The sequence below is a fragment of the Malus sylvestris genome, chromosome 13 (genome assembly GCF_916048215.2).
Source record: "Malus sylvestris chromosome 13, drMalSylv7.2, whole genome shotgun sequence".
Lineage (NCBI taxonomy): Eukaryota > Viridiplantae > Streptophyta > Magnoliopsida > Rosales > Rosaceae > Malus > Malus sylvestris.
In genome coordinates this window covers 24,935,536-24,957,830 of record NC_062272.1, presented here as the reverse complement: position 1 = coordinate 24,957,830, position 22,295 = coordinate 24,935,536, and the positions used below count along the sequence as shown (strand labels likewise).

Below are 22,295 nucleotides of genomic sequence, written 5' to 3'. Positions count from 1 at the left end.
CCAATGCCGATTCAAGCGGCAGTTCAGCTATGCAAGTAAACACAAGGATGCACTCTGTGACTTCAAAAAATTCCCAACTCGAACATATTCAAAGTAACAACTGATAAATATCATAATCCCGCCCTGAACAAAAGTTTCCAGGTAAAGATATCGTGAAAAATTCCAAGGATCATTCAAGGACACTTTAAACAAAAATTTATTAATAATTGCAATTTTAAAAATATTAGGCTTCAAATAATTACCTCAACAGAATGTTTTATCTTTGGGAAGACCTGAAAACAGAAAAAAACACTAACCATCTCAAAAAGTGACTAAAAAGATGAAAAAAAAAATCAAGCTAAACTAAAACAGTCAAGAACAGAGTGTGTATTTCAATTTCTTAAAACGCAGCAAGTTCAATGACATGAGTAGGGTTTGGTTTAAGATTGGAATATTTTTTCTTTCGAAAAAACTGAATTTATATCAGCAACTTTTCATATTCTCTTCCAACTTCAAGTGCGAGTTGTTTTAGCTAGTACAAACATTGCCCCAATCTTCCTAAAAGTCTTGGCACAAAAGTATTTGTTTCCATAGATTTGAAAACAAAAACTTCAGGAACTATTTATTAAGGAAGATAATAAATCTTCCATTTCTGTTGATGTAAAATAGTTTAGCAAAAGTTAAATGTGGTTAGTTTGTTATTAACCGTAGTTGGTTAGAATGGTTACAAGTTCAGTTAAGGTAGTCAAGGGTATATTTGTAAAGATAAAAATGCTATATATATTCTCTTATGTGTAATTGTACATTTGTGAAATGAAATACAATCTTATTGAAGAAGTCTTATCTTTCTATATGGTCTCATCGCCAGTCGCCTCACGGCTCCTCTCGATCCTCTTCTCTTCCGCTCCGATCTTCTGATCTGTATCTCGATTTGTTCTCTGTGGCGTTTTTTGTTATGCATCTTGTTGATCTTGATCTGTTTTCATGGCGACTTCGTCTGAGTCGGTGCCTGTTCCCAATCCCTCTTCTAACCCTAGTTCATCTTCGAACCCTAATTCCTCTTTGTATTCCTCTCTCACGATCCAAAATATTGGCAGTATGGTGCCAATAAAGCTCAAGAGGACCAATTATCTGCCGTGGTGTGCTCTGTTTGCTCCGATTCTTCGACGTTATCATCTTCTTGGTATCGTCGATGGCACCGAACCCTGTCCTGCTCCTCTTCTGCCTGATCGTACTCTTAATCCGGCTTTCGAAATTTGGTATGAGAAAGATCAGAATCTTCTGATTTGGTTTAATTCCACGTTGTCTGAAGAGGTAATTCCTGTTACAGTTGGTGTTTCGTCTTCTCGAGATCTGTGGCTTAAGCTCGAACAACGATTTGGGGGTATCTCTAATGCACATGTTCATCAACTTCGTTCTCGCCTTCAAAGTGTTCAGAAAGGTTCTCGATCCATGTCTGATTATTTGCAAGAACTCAAAGAGATCTCCGATTCTCTCACTGCTGCTGGAGCCTCAATTTATGATCGCGATCTCATTGCTGCTACTCTGGCTGGTCTTCCTGATGAATTTGAATCTTTCACCGACTCAATCATGCTTTGGTTATCATTTACATCTTTGGATGAACTACATGGCTTGCTCCTTACCAAAGAGCTTTCTCTGAATCGTCGCAAGAAAGTTGTCTCTTCTGGTGTGTCTGAACCATTTCATGCCTTATCGATTCAGGCTCAACCTCCACTTCTTCCCACCCCTCCACAGGTGTATGTTGCTCAGAATCAACCCCTTCAGCACTCTTTTCGTTACAATTCCAATCGTGGGAAGCAAAATCGTGGTAATCGAGGCTTTCATCGTGGTAATTCTTTTACTGGTGGTTTTAATCGTGGTAACTCTTTCACTGGTGGTTTCCATTGTGGTAATTCTTCCAATCGTGGTTCTTCCTCTGGTCCTCGGGCTTCTTGTCAGATTTGTGGTAACTCCAGTCATGAAGCGCTTGACTGCTTTGACCGGATGAATCCTGACATTTGTGGTCAAATCCCCCCTGCCAAACTTCAGGCAATGTGTGCCCGTTCCGATGCCAAGTCCTCTCCTACTTGGTTAATTGACTCAGGAGCAACCTCTCACATTACTAATGACATATCAAATATCACCTCTCCTACTCCCTACACTGGTGAAGACAAGGTTTACATCGGTGATGGTAAAAGTCTTCCCATTTCCCATGTTGGTTCATCTACATTATGCACCCCTACTTCTTCTTTTACATTGTCTAATGTTCTTCATGTTCCTCATATGCAACACAATTTGCTGTCTGCCTTTCAATTTCTCCAGGACAATTATTGTTCATTGACTCTTGATTCTAATGGCTCCGTTGTTAAGGATCGTTCCACGGGGAAGACGCTTTTGCGGGGTTCCGTTAAAGATGGTTTCTATCCTTTGCAGTCTACTACATCTTCTAGTTTCGTTTCTGGTAAAGCTTCTCCTTCACTTGCTGCATCAGCCTTTGTCATTATTAAAGCTCCAATAAAGGTATGGCACAGGCGATTGGGTCATCCATCTTCTGCCATTTTTCGTCGGGTAATGTCTACTACTACTCTTGCCGTCCAAGGCCGGTCTACCGTTGATTTTTTCTGTTCCGATTGTGCATTGGCAAAGAACCACAAGCTTCCTTTTGGCCTGTCTTCTTCAGCAACTACTCACAGTCTTCAACTTTTACACTGTGATTTGTGGGGACCTGCTTCTGTTACATCTAGCAGTGGTTTCCGATATTACTTACTTCTTGTTGATGACTTTAGCAAATACAGCTGGTTTTTCCCTTTGAAGGCAAAGTCGGATGTATTTTCTACGTTTGTTGTTTTCAAGAATTATGTAGAAAATTTGCTTGGTAATAAAATCAAAGTGTTGCGTTCAGATTCAGGGGGTGAATTCACTGGTCATTCTTTTGCATCTTTTCTTAATGAGCATGGTATTTTTCATCAATTAAGTTGTCCACACACGTCTGAACAAAACGGCTGTGCTGAGCGAAAACACCGACATCTTGTTGAGACCGCCCGGACCTTACTTGTTGCTTCTCATGTTCCTCATGTATTTTGGGTCGAGGCTTTCTCTACTGCCTTGTATCTCATTAATCGTCTTCCCATTTCTGGTCACTCGCAATCTCCTTGGGAAATTTTATTTCATCAGCACCCGGATTATTCCAAACTCAAAGTCTTTGGTTGCCAATGTTTCCCATGGCTTAAACCTTATGTTCACAGTAAATTGGATGCTAAAAGCAAGAGTTGTGTATTTTTGGGCTATAGTCTTCAGCACAAAGGTTATCGGTGCTTTGATCTAGTTGACAACCGAGTCTATATCTCCAGACACGTAATTTTTAATGAAGCAGTCTATCCTTTTCAGTCTCTGCAGCTTTAATCTTCTCGCTCTGCCGATGTTTCTCCCGTGTCTTCTTCTTCGATGGATCTTTATTTTCGCACGTATACTCATCCTGGTGCGTCTCCATCTCCTGCTACTTCTTCACCTCCTGCTGCTCATTCCACTACTGGTGCTTCTCCACCTCCAGCTACTTCTCCATCTCCAGCTCTTTCTCCGCATTCCGATGCTTCTCCACCTGTATCTACCTCTATGGTCAATATTCATCCTATGGTTACCCGATCCAAAGCCGGCATCTACAAACCTAAGGCTTATACAGCCACTAAGCATCCTCTATCCGTTGCCATGGATTCAGTTCCCAGTACTTATCTCCAAGCATCTAAGTTTCTTCACTGGCGAGCTGCTATGCAGGATGAATATAATGCCTTACTGTCTACAGGCACTTGGTCCTTAGTTTCTTTGAATTCCTCTCAGAACATTGTTGGCTGCAAGTGGGTATTTCGGGTTAAGCAGAAACCTGATGGTACTGTGGATCGTTACAAGGCCCGGCTTGTTGCCAAGGGTTTTCATCAACAACAGGGCATTGATTTCCAGGAGACTTTCAGTCCGGTTGCTAAACCGGTTACCATTCGAATCCTTCTTAGTCTTGCTGTTCAACATAATTGGTTTTTAAATCAGTTAGACATCAACAACGCCTTCCTTCATGGTGATTTAAAAGAGGATGTCTACATGCTTCAACCCCCGAGTTTTATTGATCCTCTTTTCCCCAGTCATGTGTGCAAACTTCAAAAATCGCTTTATGGTCTTAAGCAAGCCCCTAGAGCTTGGTTTGAAAAACTATTTCGAGCTCTGCATGATCTTGGCTTCCATCAATCTTCTTCTGATGCATCTCTGTTTGTTCTTCATAATCCTCAGCTGGTTATCGTTCTTGTTTACGTGGATGATATTCTCGTAACTGGCCCTGATTCTCATCTCTGTCATCAATTCATTAATCAGCTTAGTAATCGGTTTCCAGTGAAGGATCTTGGTCCTTTACACTATTTCTTGGGGCTGGAAGTTCAGCGATCTTCTAAAGGGATATTTCTTCATCAAACTAAATATCTGCTTGATCTTCTTCAACGGACAAATATGCAAGGTGCAAAACCTTGTTGCACACCTCTTGGCTCCAATAAACTGGATCACACTGGTTCTCTTCTCCCTAACCCCACCGAGTATCGTTCTCTTGTTGTCAATCAGCTCTGCCAGTTTATGCATGCTCCGCGTGAACAACATTTTCAAGCTGCCAAACGAGTTCTTCGCTTTCTAAAAGGTTCTGTCTCTCAGGGATTATGGTTTACAAAGGGTCTTGTTGATCTCTCAGCATATTCTAATGCTGATTGGGCTAGCAGCCCTTTTGATCGGCGCTCAACCAGTGGCTACTTTGTTTTTCTTGGTCCCAACCTTATCAGCTAGAGTGCCAAGAAACAAAGTACTGTCGCCCGTTCTTCTACCGAAGCCGAATATAGGTCTTTGGCTCATACAGCTGCCGAACTCACTTGGTTTTGTAAAATCCTTCGTGATCTTCACTGTCCTCTCCCCAAACTGCCTACCTTATGGTGTGATAACATTTCCGCCATCTCTTTAGCCTCTAATCCTGTTTTTCATGCTCGCACTAAGCATGTTGAGATTGATTATCACTACATTCGCGAACTAGTTCTTGCTAATCTTCTCAAAGTCCAGTTTGTTTGCAGTGCTGATCAATTGGCTGTTCTTCATACAAAATCCTTGTCTAAAAATCAGTTTCGATACCTGTGTTCCAAGCTTCCCGTTGGCATCAACTCTGATTCCTCCTTTCGCTTGAGGGGGTGTATTAAGGAAGATAATAAATCTTCCATTTCTGTTGATGTAAAATAGTTTAGCAAAAGTTAAATGTGGTTAGTTTGTTATTAACTGTAGTTGGTTAGAATGGTTACAAGTTCAGTTAAGGTAGTCAAGGGTATATTTGTAAGGAGAAAAATGCTATATATATTCTCTTCTGTGTAATTGTACATTTGTGAAATGAAATACAATCTTATTGAAGACGTCTTATCTTTCTATACTATTAACTTCAAAATTAAATCTTATGTTTCAAAAAAAAATTAAGGGGTTGTTTGCCATCCTTCTTGAACTTTTTGTTATTGATACTAATGGTGTTAACTAATTTAGCTACATTCATCATTTTTTTAAAACAAAAAATTGGATCCAAGAAGGATTCCAAACAGGCCCTAAAGAATTCTTCTTGAAGATGGTTCTATCAAATTAATAACAAAGTGTGGAGCCAAAAATAATCACAAGGCGACACGTGGATTTTTGGATAAAAGAGGACAAAAATACCCTTGAGGTATAACGGGATTCCTGCGCGCGAGCGGTGGGCAATCATCCCTCAACTAAGTCAAAAGTGCCCAAAATAGGTAACAATTCAAAACCTATCTCATCAAATCCCTTCTACAAGGTAACTCTCGAAACCTATTTCATTCCATATAGTTTTTACCCTTTTTTAGCTAATCAATTAGCTATTTATTTTATTCATTCCATAACCTCCAAAACTTTCTTTTTAAAAGTGTTAATTGGCTAATTAATGGATTAATTGCCTAATTAATCCATTAATGGCCAAATAAATCACACATTAAACCCCAAAATACACCCAAAAAACATCCCAAAGGCAGGCCACGTTTTCTCCAAAGGGGACCAACCATACTCTATATATTGAGCCCCATTTTCTCTACAAACCTAAGTCCACACTCTTGCAAAACTCCAAAAACTCTCTAAACACTTTTCTCTCTAAAATTCTAACTTTGGCATCGGAGGTTCTTCGGCCAAAGCCCCCCCCATTCATTGTGGGCACGTGAGGCTCCTGGCCTTGACCCTAAGGTGTTGATTGTTTTGTAGGTGCAATTTTGTCCAAGAAGGAGGAAGAAATTTGCATCCACAAATTGGTGCTTTCATTGAGAGAAGAGTCACACATTCGTAGAAGACTCCCGCATCAAAAGGATTTTCTATTTCTTGTCCATTTGAAGATTTTTCGTACGTTCTTATTACTAGAATTTTTTATTTGCAAAGATTCTTTGATAAAACGTAAAAGAGAAATACAATGGCTAGAAATTTAGAAAATTCCACAAGTAAAAATTTCAATATTCAAGAAATGGGACCACGGCGATCCACGAGGCTAAATGTGATCATAGGAGCGGCATCATCGCTACGGGGCTCCACCATGGCACTGCTACCACGGCCCGAGCTGTGCCATCCAAGCTTGCATGGGCCTAAGCCCAAGCTATGACATCCAAAGCCCATGGCACTAAAGCCACGACCCAAGCCTCGCACTCGCATGCATCACGCACCAATCAGCCTACTCTCGTGGCCCAGCCTGCTTCAGCTGAGCAGCCTACTCCCGTGGCCCAGCCTGCTCCCGCCGAGCAGTCTACTCTTGTGGCACAGCCTACTCCCATGACCCAGCCTGCTTCAGCTCAGTAGCCCACTTTTGTGGCCCAGCCTGCTCCCGACGAGCATCACACTCCCGTGGTCCAACCTGCTTCCGCGGCCCAGTCTGCTCCCGTGGCCTTCCAAGTAGGCCAAATCGATCCAAGATTAGTTTAACTGTCCCGGCTCTAAATTTCCAGACCGACGATTTAACCGGGAGCATTTTCACCATATTTTTCTGCGAATTTGACATTTCCCAACTCAAATCTTGCGCTCGAAGTCTACCACACTTCCACTGCTTAAGGATACATATTCCTTCCAAGCTATTCCAACCTAAATGAAGAACAACACTTGTCTCGACAAGTCATAGAGTTGACGAGCGCCCTCGCACAACAAACGACCTTGGTGAACTAGCTCTTGCAGCGCACCGAGATGTAACGTGCCCCAGACGAGGTGTCCCGAAGTAGGACAAGGGCAGACAAAGAGCCTCTCCAGCAGCGTCCCGACAAGCAGCCACTTAACCAGCCACGAACTGAGCGTTCGGGCAATGTATACTCCCGATTAGGCCTCTGAGATAGCGTATACTTCCGTTTTAGAGCGCGAATGAGCGTGCATTCTCGACTAGGCCCACAGACAAACATACATTCATAGTTGGGGTCACACTCTGATAGTCAACATGAGCAACCTTCCAGGTGAAGTGTTCATTCGCGGTTAAGCCCGCAAGGAGCATCATCCACCTCACATCGAAGTAGGCAGCACGACGGACAGAGATAAACAGTCACTCAATCCGGCTCAAGTTCAACCGGCAGCCTGCGAAGAACTCGCTTGCCTACTAGGAAAGCGCTACACGCACCGCATTAGTGGCATAGATGAGCCAAACACATGGAAGAGCAGTCTAGATTAGCAAGTCACGGTTGGGGGCAGCCGAGAGGTCCACTACCTCAACAAAGGTAAATTCAGGAAGAAGTAGAGAGACTATTGACCAAGCGATTATGCAATTTCCAACGCAACAAGGTCACCGACGATGCACTATGACAAAACGCGACCAACATAAGTAGGTCACCCTTCATGGACGAGATCGAGCAGGCAAAGCCTCTACGCGAGTTCAGCATGCCACATTTCACATATTTCAAAAGGGATGAGGACCCAGAGAGGCACTTAAAGCACCACCGAAGCGTAATGATCCTCTATCGAAACAATGATGATCTCATGTGTAAGATATTCGCCACCACTTTACAAGGTGAGGCGCAAGATTGGTTCTACACCTTGCCGCCATAATCCATCCGGAGTTTCGACGAACTTTCTTTGATTTTCACCAAAGAATATTCATCCTATCGCTCGATCAAGAAGAAGTCCGACCATTTATTCAACGTCAAGAAGAACCCAAAAGAGTCACTTCGCAACTATGTGAAGAGGTTCAAAGTAGAGAAGGTAAGGATAGTCAGATGTAACGACTCGATAGCCAGAGTAACCTTCTAAAAAGGACTTCCAGCAGACCACTCGCTATTCGAAAAATTGATCATGAAAGAAGATCTAACTCTGGCAGACTCTTTCGCTCTGGTAGAGAAGCATGCATTTGGGATGAGGTTCGCCAATGCACATTCAAGGACTTGAAGAAGTATCCGGCATCACTTCCCTATTATCCAAACCGGAAGTAGCGGATAACTTAGTCATATGTTTGATGGTATCTAAAGCAGCAGTACGCTCTACCATCATAAGAGAAGAGTTGGGGGCCCGACTACCTATATTCCACAGTTCAAAAGCTCTCCTCGATGCTATCAAAAATTCAAATTCTAACTTTGGCGATAATTGTTACAACCCAAAAACTCAAGTTTTACCTTCAAACACACTCATTCATCCTCATGACACATTATTCCGCCCAATCTAGACGTGTGACGATAAAGGCGTAGACCCTGACAGATGCAAAGTTTTCTGACGAACGCAACAACTTGGCCCAAAAGACACGCCAAGGGCAGACGAGCACTGGAATAACACATTCGAAAGCAAGTTTTTTCTTCGTCGCCCCAAAAGATTCTACATAGGAGCAACATATGTTGGCAGTTGAGCACCACCTCCTATTGCGCGTCACACGACCCTAGCTGACATTTGCTTCATAATTTAGCTCTAGAGTGGTCCAATATCGGCAGTTGAGCATCTCCTACTACGTGTAACATGGTCCTAGCTCCACAACTCCTTACCAAACATTCACAACGCAACAGAGCGGCACAACGAAGCCCCAAAGGTAGCTGAGCACGCCTTAGCTACACCTGCTCCACCCGATGGTGACTTCTGGCTTTTACCTGTCGACGGCGCATCCAACTACAAAGGTTTGAAAACAGGCGTAGTCCTTATCACCCTAGATGATTCGATACCTGAACAGGCGATCACTCTAGGCTTTAAAGCATCCAACAACGAAGTAGAGTACGAGACCCTACTAGCAGTCCTCCAAATGGCAAAAGACTTGGCAGTGAAAAAGCTTGCAATTCATTTTGATTCCCAGCTAATCACTAGCAAGACTGCTTAAGGCGTTTTAGACTTACACCCTCACTCAAGCTCCAGATCAAGGCAACACGCTACTACATGTGGAACAACATTCTCATCTGAAAATCCTACACCGGACCACATCTCCGCTGCTTAGCACCTCCCAATGACTTGATGGTTCTAAGCTCAATCCACGAAGGTGTTTAAAGAAATCACTCTGGAGGTCGATCCTTAACACAGAAGGCTCTTAACGCAGGCTACTACTGGCTCACCATGCACTAAGACACTAAGGAGTTAGTACACAAGTACGACCGTTGCCAACGCTACAAGCCGGTACCAGCACTGCCTGCCAGCAAGCTACACCCGCAGATGAGTCTTTAGCCATTCATGTAGTGGGCAATCAACCTGGTAGAACCTATGTCGCCTGCTACTAGGGGCAGATGCATGATGATTGTGGTAATCGACTATTTCACCAAATAGGTAGAAGCAGAGCCCAAGACGACCACGACTCAGATGGACATAGAGCACTTCATATGGAGGAATATCATTTGCCGATTTGGCATCTCTCAGTCCATTGTCACCGACAACAGTCCTCAATTAGTGGGCCAAGATGTGGCGAAGTTCTTCTAAAAGTATAGCATCAAGCAGCACATGTCCATGCCAATATATCCTGAAGGCAGTGGTGGGCTGAAGCATCCAACAAGATGATCCTCGATTGTCTCAAGAAATCCCTCACCAACAAGAAGGGAAAATGGCCAGATGAACTCCCCCGATGTCTATGGGCATATCGCACCACCAAAAGACGAGCAACCGATAAGACTCATTTCTCTTTGGCATTTAGCTCAGAAGCAATCATTTATCCCAATGTCATCAAGCCAAGTATCACTGCTCTATTACTAAGCATTAAGCAGAACAGTAAGGAGATGGCTACAAGCTTAGATCGGGTAGAGGACAAGTGCGAGCAGACCATTACCTGCATCGCAGCCTACCAGCAACAACTCATTTCCAACTACAACAAAAGGGCCAAGATCCGACAGTTCCAGCCTGAAGATCTAGTCCTAAGAAAAACCTTTATGACTGCCCGCAGAGAAGGCTCTAAAAAGATGGATCTCATCTGGGAAGGTCCGTACAAGATCAACATAGTAGGCGGCAAGAGTAATTACACCCTATCCACCATGAAACGATAAAAAGATTGAAAAGCAGTGGAGCGCCTACAATCTGAGGAAGTACCATGTGTGACCTCCCGCTACATCAAAGCCCAAAGACTCAAGAAGCTCAATGGGCACCACCTCACAAGCCGATGACTATCCAATTGTTATGCAGTTCTTACCTTACAACTAAGTTCTCGTTCTTTTCACTCGTTTTTCAATGAGGAATTCAGAAGTAATCACAACTTTGCTCGGTTGCATGCTTACAACAACTGATCACTCCTGCACTTCAAAAGAAGACTGTGCTCTTCTTAGGGACTCATCATATGAATTGCGCCCCCCGAGGGACCAGCCATGCTCTCCAATGCGAGAGGGTAAACTAATTGCTCTCCAGTGTAAGAGGGTAAACCAATTCCCAGACACCCACATGGGTCAATTCCCCAAGACGGGAGGATAAACTTTACACTCCGAATATCCAGACGTGGATAAGCTTGGCTGCCCTAGTATAACTAGATGCACGATGGCTTGTGCCGGGGATTCCTAGAAGTAGCCACAATAGTCTTTTTCAAGGCTTAGCTAACTGAAGGATTTTAGGTCTTTTGGCCTAATCCGTGGGGAACCGGGCCCTAGAAACGGAGGGGGCACATTACACAGTACGCTCTACAAACGGCTGCCTTGGAACCCTAAAGTTGCTACCGAGTGCACTAAGGTAGCCTACGATTTTCGAAGGACTGCCTACGGCTTGCCATTCGAGCAGTAAAACCACGCTAGACTTATACAACCGTACATTCTTGTGAAAGGTTAAACAAGCTAGCGTGCATATACAAATCTTTATCCACTGCTGACATGCTACATAGTCGATAAGCTTCACCTCTGCCAAGTGCAGAACAACCTACACCAAGTCCTAAAGTGTTGTGATACTTGCTACTCAGCCTACGGAATTAGGGAAAACCAAGGTTAACAGCCTAGTGGTTACGCAAATTTGTCTACTTCTGTAAGTAAGGCATCCGGCTGCCAACCCTATGGCTAACAATGTTGCAAAGTTCTACACCAACACCTACAACTGCATCTACGTGGGCTTGTCTGCTTATAGAAAAGTAGCACGCCTGCCACTAGTCTATAAAGTTTAAAGGTTAGGGCATGAACGAAAGAAGCGAAGATGAAGAAAAATGAGGGAAGCAAGTTTATTAAATTTTCTAGCAAAATTGATAAACAACTAGCAAAGACCGAATGAGTTCAAGCAAAGCAAAAAGCAAAGAGGGAAACAAAGAAAATCCTAAAGATTACCTAGAAGACTACTCTTTCGCAACTTGGACACTTTATGACTACTCGGTCGCCACACCTTCAGCAGCAGGGACATTTTTAACAGTGGCACCATCCGACGCTTCACCCCTGGCTACTCCAACTTAGGCACCAATATCTCTGACTACTTCACCAATGGAGGCCTCAAAAGTAAAGGTAAGCAAGTCTTCTGGAGAATAGAGAAGGTTTCGAAGTCTCTCCTAGCAAACTCAAAGTCAGACGGTCTACTAAAGAGATGATCTACATAACCCAACTTGTAGAAATCGGTCTGACTCTGAACAAACGGAGCCTCGAGCCCAGCCTTTTCACCTTTCAGTTGCTCGATCTCCTCGAGTAGACCAACACGGACGCGCTGCAGCTTATCCACTTATTTCTTCAAACTTTCGTTGATCTTCAATACACCTTGAAGTTCCAACACTTGGGGTTCAAGCCTATCGACGACTCTTTTGAAGTGGATCACTTGATTATAAGCAGCAATCAACTTTTCATCATTTGCATAAGCAGCGAAACGAAGCTCAAAAACTGCAAACCAAGATCTTGAATATGAGGTATGTAACATCCAATCTCATTCTTTGCACTTTCATACTTAACTTGGATCACGTCAAGCCTAGCCTTTAAGTCAACGATTTCTTGGCGAGCGGTCTCAAGCTGCAGAGAAGTGGGAGCAGAAATATTAGACCCTTTCAAAGTAACGAGCTCATAATCCAACCTCTTAATCTTATCGGCCAACGAATAAGCTTCAGCTACCATAGTCTTCGCCACCACCTTGACAGCCTTGCTATATTTGCATCATAGCAAGCAGAGCAGTCCTTCTACATTGGGTTGTATGCTTCGTAAAGGAACTTGGGCAAACAAACTTTTCTAACGCCATTAACAAACTTGGCATAAGCATCCATATCTTCAAGCGGATCTGGTTTCAAGAGCATACAGATCTCAGCAGCCTCCCTAGGAGCAGGCTTAGTGGATTTCTCACAGCTGCCTATGTGAGTAGTCTCCTCCTTCCCAACAGGCAAATCAGTCTCAATAGCAGAGGGAGTGGGCATTGACGCCACTTTAGCAGCATAGTCCACCTTACCACTCTTCATAATAGCAAGTTTCTCCAAAGGTGAACCAGACTTGGCTCCCAACGAACATCTTGGAACAGACTTCGGCACTGGGGGCATGATAAAACCTTTACACTGAGCAATCTTATCAACAATTGTACTAGCCATTCTCAACATGGAAGGCGCCACATGCTCAGATCTAGCAGCCTCATTTTTTTCCCATTGGAAGAAGTCATGCCAATCACAGGCCTCTCGACAGCAGACAGATCCTTATGAGCAGCAGAGGAAGTCTTCAATTTTTTCTCAACTGACATCTCTTGAGTAGGCGAGGAAGATCTCTTATTTCCACCTTTATTCATAGTAAGCTCCATGACAACGATCAGACGAGCCAATGCATCCGCCTTCATCTTCTTTACCTCCTCTTTGGGAGCAGCCCACCTTTCTCCCAGCGAAGAGAACTAAGCAGCCAACGCTATTCACGGTACTCAGCATTCTAGTAGGCAGGAGGCCTGCATGCCCAACATTCCAGCAATCCATGAGGCCCACGACCTCCTCATTTCTCTCAATTGTCGGCCTGGCCCGTGTCAGGTCCAAGAGCCTAAAGGACATGAGCCATGTGACTCACCTAGCACTACATCTCAGCGCTTCAATCCATGGTCCTAACTGCACAAGCTGTCCATGGCTCTAGCCAAGTTGAGCAGCCTAAAGCAGTGTTCCCTACCACAACACATCATCGGCCCATGCTGAGCCGACTCTTGGCCCCTGCCAGCCAATGTGCTGCACCACCCGGACGGCTGCCCCGCAACAGCATTATCCAAGAAGAAGACAAGAAAAATTAAATTTTTCTTACATCGGTGCGGCACGAAAAAGACGAAGAAATCAACGAAAGACAGTCCTTTGCACGAGCAAGATGTAGAAGATTGCTAGAGGAGGGGGAACAAATATCCTCTAAGCTCTATCTCTTGTAGGGTAGAATAAACCGCTCTCCAAAGTTGATTTAATAACCCACTTAAGGTGGACTTAAATAGGCCTTGAGAGAAATTTATTTCCCTTTCCTAGAAGGATCTAATTTCTTATTAAAGAGGGAATCTACATAAAAAAAGGAAGCAGTCCTATGTTTCCTAAAGCAAAAAGATCTCTACACCTGCTGTCTTTTCCTATGAGCAGCCCAACATGTGTGGGGGCATTTGTGGAGCCAAAAATAATCACAAGGCGACACATGGATTTTTGGATAAAAGAGGACAAAAATATCCTTGAGGTATAACGGGATTCCTACGTGCGAGTAACGGGCAATCATCCCTCAACCAAGTCAAAAGTGCCTAAAATAGGTAACAATTCAAAACCTATCCCATCAAATCCCTTCTAATCCCTTCTACAAGGTAACTCCCAAAACCTATTTCATTCCATATATTTTTTACCCTTTTTTAGCTAATCAATTAGCTATTTATTTTATTCATTCCATAACCTCCAAAACTTTCTTTCTAAAAATGTGTTAATTGGCTAATTAATGGATTAATTGCCTAATTAATCTATTAATGGCAAAATAAATCACACATTAAACCCCAAAATACACCCAAAACACATCCCAAAGGCCGGCCACCTTTTCTCCAAAGGGGACCGGCCATACTCTATATATTGAGCCCCATTTTCTCTACAAACCTAAGTCCACACTCTTGCAAAACTCCAAAAACTCTCTAAACACTTTTCTCTCTAAAATTCTAACTTTAGCATCGGAGGTTCTTCGGCCAAAGCCCCCCGCCCCCCATTCATCGTGGGCGCGTGAGGCTCTTGGCCTTGACCCTAAGGTGTTGATTGTTTTGTAGGTGCAATTTTATCCAAAAAGAAGAAGGAATAAATTTGCATCCACACAAAGTATCTAGCCACAATTTATAGAGACCTTCTTTAATAAGTCAAACTATAGCAATTCAGAAATCAAATTATAATTGTTCAATAACAACCAACTATAAAGTCTCTTGCAATTAAGGACACTTCTGGAAAACAGAAGAAACCTTTGTAGTAAAATATTCAAAACGAGCATCATCAAAATGTTGTATTGAGTCTGCATCAAACCGCTGATAAATCTGGAAGGTTGAAAGTAAAAAAGTGAATTAGCTGATGAAGTGATTTCCAGATCTGAAACATAATTAAGGAATCAATCTAATTCCTTACACTTAAAGAAGAAACTGAGTACAGTGATACATATATTATTATTTTTTCCTCGGTAGCCACTTCTTCTAACATAATAAATATTCAAATCACACCAGGAAACAAAAAGAACAATTCAGAGTCTCAATGTTGTGTGACCCATATTCCCGACAGGTTCTCAATCAATGAAGTCAAAACATAAATCAGTAAAGACCATATCCACGGATTCCATGTTTTCATTTCAAATCCACCTCAACCGCACAAAAAGGCCAATTATCAGCAACAAGAATCAAGGAGCGGGACAGAAATTGAAATATTATTTAGACGGTACATTTTGCATCCTAATTTTCCGAAGAAAGGGAAATAAAGGATGACAAATGCCTCTAAGAAAATTAGAAGATAGACAGTTAAGACCTCCAAACCAGACAAACTAAAAGGTTTAACAAGCAAATAAACTCAACTTGAAAGAGAACTGTCCTTAAGTTTTGACGGTGTTGTCAAATGAGTCAAAGAATTTTTGCATACCTGGCGGACTTGATGAACCACTTTAGGAAGAACTCCTTTATGTTCATGTACCAGCTTCACCTATAGTTATCACAAACTCAGTATTTAAGAATTTTTGCCTTTTGTGAACCATAAAATAAGCATTGCCAATCTGAATATTTGAAGGAAAACAGAAATTGAAGTTTTCCTTTTGCATTGTGTTGGCAAACAGCCATTTTATATTAATTTGATATTTTCTATTGATATCATTTAATCCATTGTACGATCAGTGGACAGTAGAGCCCAATAGTATAGGTGAAGATATGAAGCTATAAAAGATATTTTTTAGTCCAAATATATGCTCAAACTGAACAAATAATCATGCTCTAAATGTTAATTTTTATACATACCTTCCCATGGTAATTACTGCAGTGCTTGTTGAACAAATTGTTTATATCTGCAGTGAAAAGCATCGGGTTAAAGGCCGATTAAGAACTGGAATGCATTCCTTGTTGATTTTCTTATAATTTGAATTTTATTACGAGTGAACATCAATATAAAAGAAAGCAAAAAAAATTCACAGTTGCCATCAAAGAAAAGGAGAAATCTTACCCGGATTTGAATAATAACTCAAAAGTATTGTTTGCCTATAGAAAGGTGCATATCCATCTAGGTACCTGGCCATGAAAAACATTGTTGAGTTGGTCTTCATGACGTGATATAGATCAGTGGCTTCACAATCAAATTTCCAATCGGTATAAGTGTTCTACTTCTTGAGATGTTCATAACAATTTCGGTTGTATAGGAAGCACTTTGTTACTACTAGTGTGAGGGAGGAAATTATAAGGATAAATTGCCATGCCTGGCACAATACAATGTTAATACTTGAAAAGATGGACAACAAATCATACCACGGTCTTATCCGCATGACATCAGTTCATGCTGCTTAGATGGTATGTGGTCCAATTGTTCAACAACAGACTTCAAAAAGTCCCAGTTCTAGATATTTTATCAGAAAAGAGAAGATATAAATTTTGCAGGCACCATATATTTCAAGTGGATAATTGATCACACTATTACCTGCATCGTTATAACATCTGCATGATCAATAACTAGAACCTGCCACATCAAAACATGTATCTCCATCAATGGAAGGGAACCATTAAAGCATCGGAGAAGCCCAATACCAAGCATACAAGCGTACTTCCAAACACTGACAGGTTGGTAAGATACATTACCTCTATGGAAGAAAGAGATAGTCGACATCTTTTTCTTTATTTAATTTAGCCTCATCAATTTTCTGTAAAAATAAAGGTCCAGACTCATTATAATAGATATAAAGGAAGTGTTAGCCAATCACAAACGTAAACAAATGACCAACCTCCAACCTTAGAATATATAGAGAATGTCCACACTCTTAATTTAGAAAAAAAGTATTTCATTTTAAGATGATTCTTGCAAGGGAGTTGGTGCCTTCAATAGGAAAGTTGGTTCTACAAACTAGAGACAATTATATAATTATCTATTCCAAAAGTGGTCATGTAAGCCTTTACACTAAGCATTGATAGGCACTTTTTCCTTACCAATTAACTACATTGAAAGTACCAAAGAAAAAAACCAAAAAGGCAATGCCTCAAAGAAATACAACGGAAGATGTAACAAATATGGACTTCTAAGATTATATTAATAATGGAATTTGTTTTTCGGCCTCTGTGTATAGCAGTAGTTTCATAACAGGTCACCAGTGGAAAAAATCAGACTAGAAACTGAAAATAAAGTTGATCACTTACTTTCAACAAACCAACTGAAGAAGCAACTATAATATCTGAGGGATTTGGATCCTCTCCTGAGCTAATGGAGAGGATCCTACTGACCAGTTATCATGAGCCGTTGGATTATCATGAGCCGTTGGATAAAAATCCAACGGCTATAATTATTATAACTTTAAAGGGACCCCCTGTTTGTAGCCATTGGATAAAAATCCAACGGTCCATGATAACTGGTCAGGAGGATCATCTCCATTAGCTTAGGAGAGGATCCAAATCCATATCTGAGGTATAGAAACCACTGTACAACTTTATGTACCTCCTACAAAGCAAAGATTAAAAACTGAGTTGGAATCTCAATCTATGTCGTCTCAGTTAAATGTCCACCAATAAATTTTTTAACGAGAAAAAAAAAGCATAAATTGTAAAACAATAGTGAATATAACTTTTAGCACTCTTTGATCACATTACATTCAAAATAATAAGTTAGAATTGTAGACATCGAAATTTTGGTAAATCAATGTTGACCGATAAATCAAAGTTTCAACGCTCATGTATTACATAAATTTTACACGTAGCGTGTGTCTAAACAAAAAATCGAGAATCATCGGAAAAGTCATCAAACAGGACACGTGTCAACACCTGGCAGAAACGACTTATTTCATCTGGAATATTATATTCAAAATTAGGCCTTGGAAAATTCTATAAATAGAAGCCAATTTCATTCATTTCATTTCACCAATGGAGATTACACCAAAACCTTGAAGCTCTGAAGCTCTGAAACTCTAAAGCTCTCAAGCATCCAGGTTCCCGAAGAATCAAGAAAGCCCACTTTGTTCTTCGTTCATCGTTCTTCCAAGATCAAGCCCCGACGGCCCTTGGATCAACAATCATCCACCTTCAAGATCAAGCCCCAAAGACCCTTGAAGAACTTCCACCAATTCAAGATCAAGCCCCGACGGCCCTTGAAGAAAGTGTTCATCGTTCATCATCCGTTCATCCTAAGATCAAGCCCCAACGACCCTTTGGATCAATAACGTCGACAAATCTACACATCCAACCGTTATTCAAGATCAAGCCCAAAAGCACTTGAAGATCCGTTCATCACTGTTCTTCAAGATCAAGCCCAAAAGCCCCTTAAAGATCCGTTCATCACCGTTATTCAAGATCAAGCCTCAACGGCCCATGAAGAAACTTTCATCCTCAAGATCAAACCCCAACGGCTCTTTGAAGATCTGCTCAAATCCACCTTCAAGATCAAGCCCACGGCCCTTGAAGAACGTTCATCCTTAGATCAAGCCCAACGGCCCTTTGGATCAATCGCACATCCACAAATCAACACCTTACGGAGATCAAATCAGATGATCAAATTTGAGAGAGATTGTAACTCAAAATCATCAAATACAAATATTATTTTGTGCACGTTGTTCTTGTCTCGTTTGTTTCAGGAATTTTTCGTGTTTACAAATTTGGCACGCCCGGTGGGACATCTCTACCTCTCATCTCTTTCTCCGTTCAAGAAATTCAAGCACACTTCCAAAATTAATGGCATCAAGGAAGGCTCAAACTGTTCCCGCAACCGGCGCAAAGAACAAGAGCGTCCTCGTCGCAAGTGGTGTCACTTTGGGCATCACGACTCGAAGCAAGGCAAGAGCTACTTCTGCTGCCTCTTTCACCTCTGCATCAACTCTGCCAAGGGAACAAGAGCACCCAAGGCATGAGCCTGTGATCACCTTAGCCTCACTAAGGGCACCAAGGGGGGAAAGCCCAAGGAAATACTCTGAATCCATGCTCTCCAATGCCGATTCAAGCGGCAGTTCAGCTATGCAAGTCATGACCACTGGAGCAACTTCAATCGATGAGCAGTTGGCTCAAATGAATGAAGCAATCACAAGGCTAACCCGAACTGTAGAAGAAAAAGACTTGCAAATTGCAGCACTAGTCAACCGACTGGAGGCGCAGGACGGCGAGAAACCTGACCCAGAGGATGATCCACTAAAGGGAGGAGCTGGCGAAGAAGAGGAACCTCCGATGAAGAAAATCGATGTGAAGCCGGAGCCAGACTAAGCAGCGGCACTCATGGGATCTCTTTCTATCCAGCAGCTGCAAGAGATGATCACCAACACTATCAAGGCACAGTACGAAGGGAGCTCTCATGCCTCCATGTTGTACTCGAAGCCTTACTCCAGGAAGATCGACACCTTAAGGATGCCGAGGGGCTATCAACCGCCGAAGTTTATGCAATTTGACGGAAAGGGAAACCCGAAGCAACATGTCGCACATTTCGTCGAAACCTGCAACAATGCAGGGACGGAGGGAGATTACCTCGCCAAGCAGTTTGTGCGCTCGTTAAAAGGAAATGCCTTTGAGTGGTACATGAACCTGGAGCCCGAGTCCATCAATAGCTGGGAACAGTTGGAAAGGGAATTCCTCAACTGCTTCTACAGTACCCGCTGCACTGTGAGCATGCTAGAGCTGACGAGCACGAAGCAATGGAAGGAAGAACCAGTCATGGACTACATCAACCGATGGCGTAATCTAAGCCTCGACTGTAAAGACAGGCTCTCCGAGATTTCTTTAATTAAGATGTGCATCCAGGGCATGCAATGGGGTTTACAATACATCCTTCAAGGTATCAAACCACGAACTTTTAAAGAATTAGCCACCCGTGCCCACGACATGGAGCTGAGCATCGCCCACCATGGAGAGAAAGAGCCAATCACCGATTTTAAAAGGGATAAGGTGTTTACTTCAAAAGCAGACAATCATGGGAAAAAGCCCGCCAAGGAAGCTTTTACCACCAATACCACCCCTATCAAGACCTCATCCGCACCCGTCAAAATCTCCTTCAATAACAAAGCAAAGGAGATAAAAAGAAGTGAGCCTTCCCACACCCAAGATAGGTACAAAAACACCTTGAGGGAACTGGAGCAGAAGGTATACCCTTTTCCGGACTCCGACATGGACGTAATGCTGGACGACCTGCTGGAGAAGAAGGTGATTGATTTGCCCGAATGCAAACGCCCTGAAGAGATGAATCGCGTCAATGATTCCAAGTACTGCAAGTACCAATGTATCGTGGGTCATCATGTAAGCAAGTGTTTCATCCTAAAAGAACTCATCATGAAGTTGGCACAACAAGGGCGGATTGAGCTCGACCTAGAAGACACAGCTGCAATGCACACCACTACGGTCGTGTTCGGATCTTTTGATCCCGTGCCTCTTCAAGAAATGCCTGACCATGCTCGGCAATACTTAAACCACACTGCACCTTCTGCACCACTATCACTGGGGGCAAGCAACCAAGATGCACCTACTGACGATGACAAAAGATGGACATTGGTGACCTATAAGAGGACGAGGAAACCGAGACCGTAAACTATAAAGCCAAAGAGGGAACAAGGGAAAAAGCACCGCCGCAGCAGCAATAGGAAGCCTAAAAGAAACATAAGAGTTGCTAAGCCAATATATGCTGAGGAACCTGCGGAGCAAAAGCCACGCATTCCCGTCTCCTTGCACGAGTACTTCCCGGAGGACTTCTTCCAACATTGCACTATCGCCGCATGTCACATGGTCGAAGTAGAAATGGAAAAACCCTCAAAAGGTAAAGTTGTCGCCACTGAGGGAGAAAATACTCTTACACCTGAAGAAGGTCTGCCAACACACTTTAGCATCGAGGAAGCGCTACAATTGCCAAAGAAGATACGAAGGGCACTAGCAGCGGTTTTAGCAAGTCCAAAAGACCACGAAGTGCAAGAAAGCAAGAACGAAGGCTTGAGGCTTCGGCCACACGAGTGTGCCACATGCTATGCCGCCGAGGACACAAATCCACTTCACCGACAAAGACTTACTGCTAGGATCCAAGCCTCACAACCGTCTTCTCTTCATCTCTGGGTACGTAAAGAAACACAAAGTCAACCGCATGCTTGTGGATGGCGGATCAGCCATCAATATCATGCCAAAGTCAACAATGACCACAATCGACATCAAGGTGGATGAACTATCCCTAAGCCGTCTACTAATCCAAGGTTTTAACCAAGGAGGACAAAGAGCGATGGGCATGATCCGAGTGGAGATGACCATTGGTGAACTCAAGTCAAGCATAATATTTCACGTGATTGATGCAAGAACTTCCTACAGTTTGCTCTTAGGAAGGCCTTGGATCCATGCGAATGGATTAGTACCGTCCACCCTTCACCAATGCTTAAAATTTTACCAAGAAGGAGTGAAAGTGATTTATGGCGACACCAAGCCATTCACCGAAGCCGAATCACATTTCGCAGACACCAAGTTCTACATGGATGAAGACATGGTGCCTGAAACTCTTCCAAAAGAGATCAAATCCATGGGCAAAGAAACACCTAAAAAGAAGGAGTGGCAAGCCGTGCCCAAGAAGCAAGAAGAAGAAGCTGTGCCATCTTCAAGCAAAAATGATGATAAACTTGCTAAACCTGCAACAACCAGAGGGAGTAGGACGCCTTCAAATGGACCAAACATACCCGTTTTCTGATACATCCCGACGTCGAGAAGAAAGAATGGTCAATCCCTGTTTGAAACTGCAGCAAGCAAAGCCGATGCACAACGGCACATGGACAATGTAAAGTTGCTTAAAACGAATGCAGTTTTGCCTCTGACACAGCTAGGCGACACTAAGGTTGCAAGACCATCACAAGGCTTCGTAAAAGGCCTGCCAAAGGGGGTAGAACCAAGCTTTCTCCCAACCAAGAGGACCGAAGAAGGTTTTGATCCAAACGCCTACAAACTCATGTCGAAAGTTGGGTACAACTTCACCTCCTCTGTAAATTTGGGAAAGAAGGATTTGAACACCGTCAAAGACAACGAATGTGATCTCACTAAAACTTAGAAGAAGTTGGAGGAGCATGGTTACGGGGTCAACAACAACAAAGCTGGACTTGGCTTCACACCAAATGCACCGGTGAAGAGTTCTAGCAAGGCAAAAAATGCTAGCGCTTAACACATCAGTGTGAGCGTTGTGCAAGATAAAGAGGAGCCTCAACCTGCCCCCCGGACATCAATATTCAATAGAATGAATCGTTTAAGGCCCAGAGTTTCGGCACCTAAACTCATTGGCGGTTAAAACAGAACTTCCGTCTTCAAAAGGCTTAACACGTCAGCATCTCGAAGCTTTGTTT

General features: G+C 42.7%; 1 protein-coding gene across 1 annotated transcript; it reads right to left on the bottom strand.

Moving 5' to 3' along the window:
- Positions 1–27: 27 nt before the first annotated feature.
- LOC126595391 (protein NUCLEOLAR FACTOR 1-like) lies at positions 28–17,210 on the bottom strand. The gene is made up of 10 exons (XM_050261700.1): positions 17,167–17,210; positions 16,615–16,676; positions 16,457–16,495; positions 16,288–16,375; positions 15,989–16,053; positions 15,787–15,833; positions 15,419–15,478; positions 14,758–14,829; positions 243–272; positions 28–123 (listed from the first exon to the last, which is right to left on the bottom strand). Exons 4-10 carry the CDS (start codon positions 16,302–16,304, stop codon positions 28–30), a joined length of 387 nt encoding a protein of 128 aa, XP_050117657.1. The 5' UTR covers positions 16,305–16,375; positions 16,457–16,495; positions 16,615–16,676; positions 17,167–17,210.
- Positions 17,211–22,295: the final 5,085 nt, after the last annotated feature.

What these genes read in the sequence shown, in the direction of transcription:
- LOC126595391 (XM_050261700.1), bottom strand. An exon ending in GAGTTATTATTCAAATCCGG is followed by an intron (nt 15,834 to 15,988) that starts GTAAGATTTCTC and finishes TTTTCACTGCAG; the next exon opens with ATATAAACAATTTGTTCAAC. An exon ending in TGGTTCATCAAGTCCGCCAG is followed by an intron (nt 14,830 to 15,418) that starts GTATGCAAAAAT and finishes TCAACCTTCCAG; the next exon opens with ATTTATCAGCGGTTTGATGC.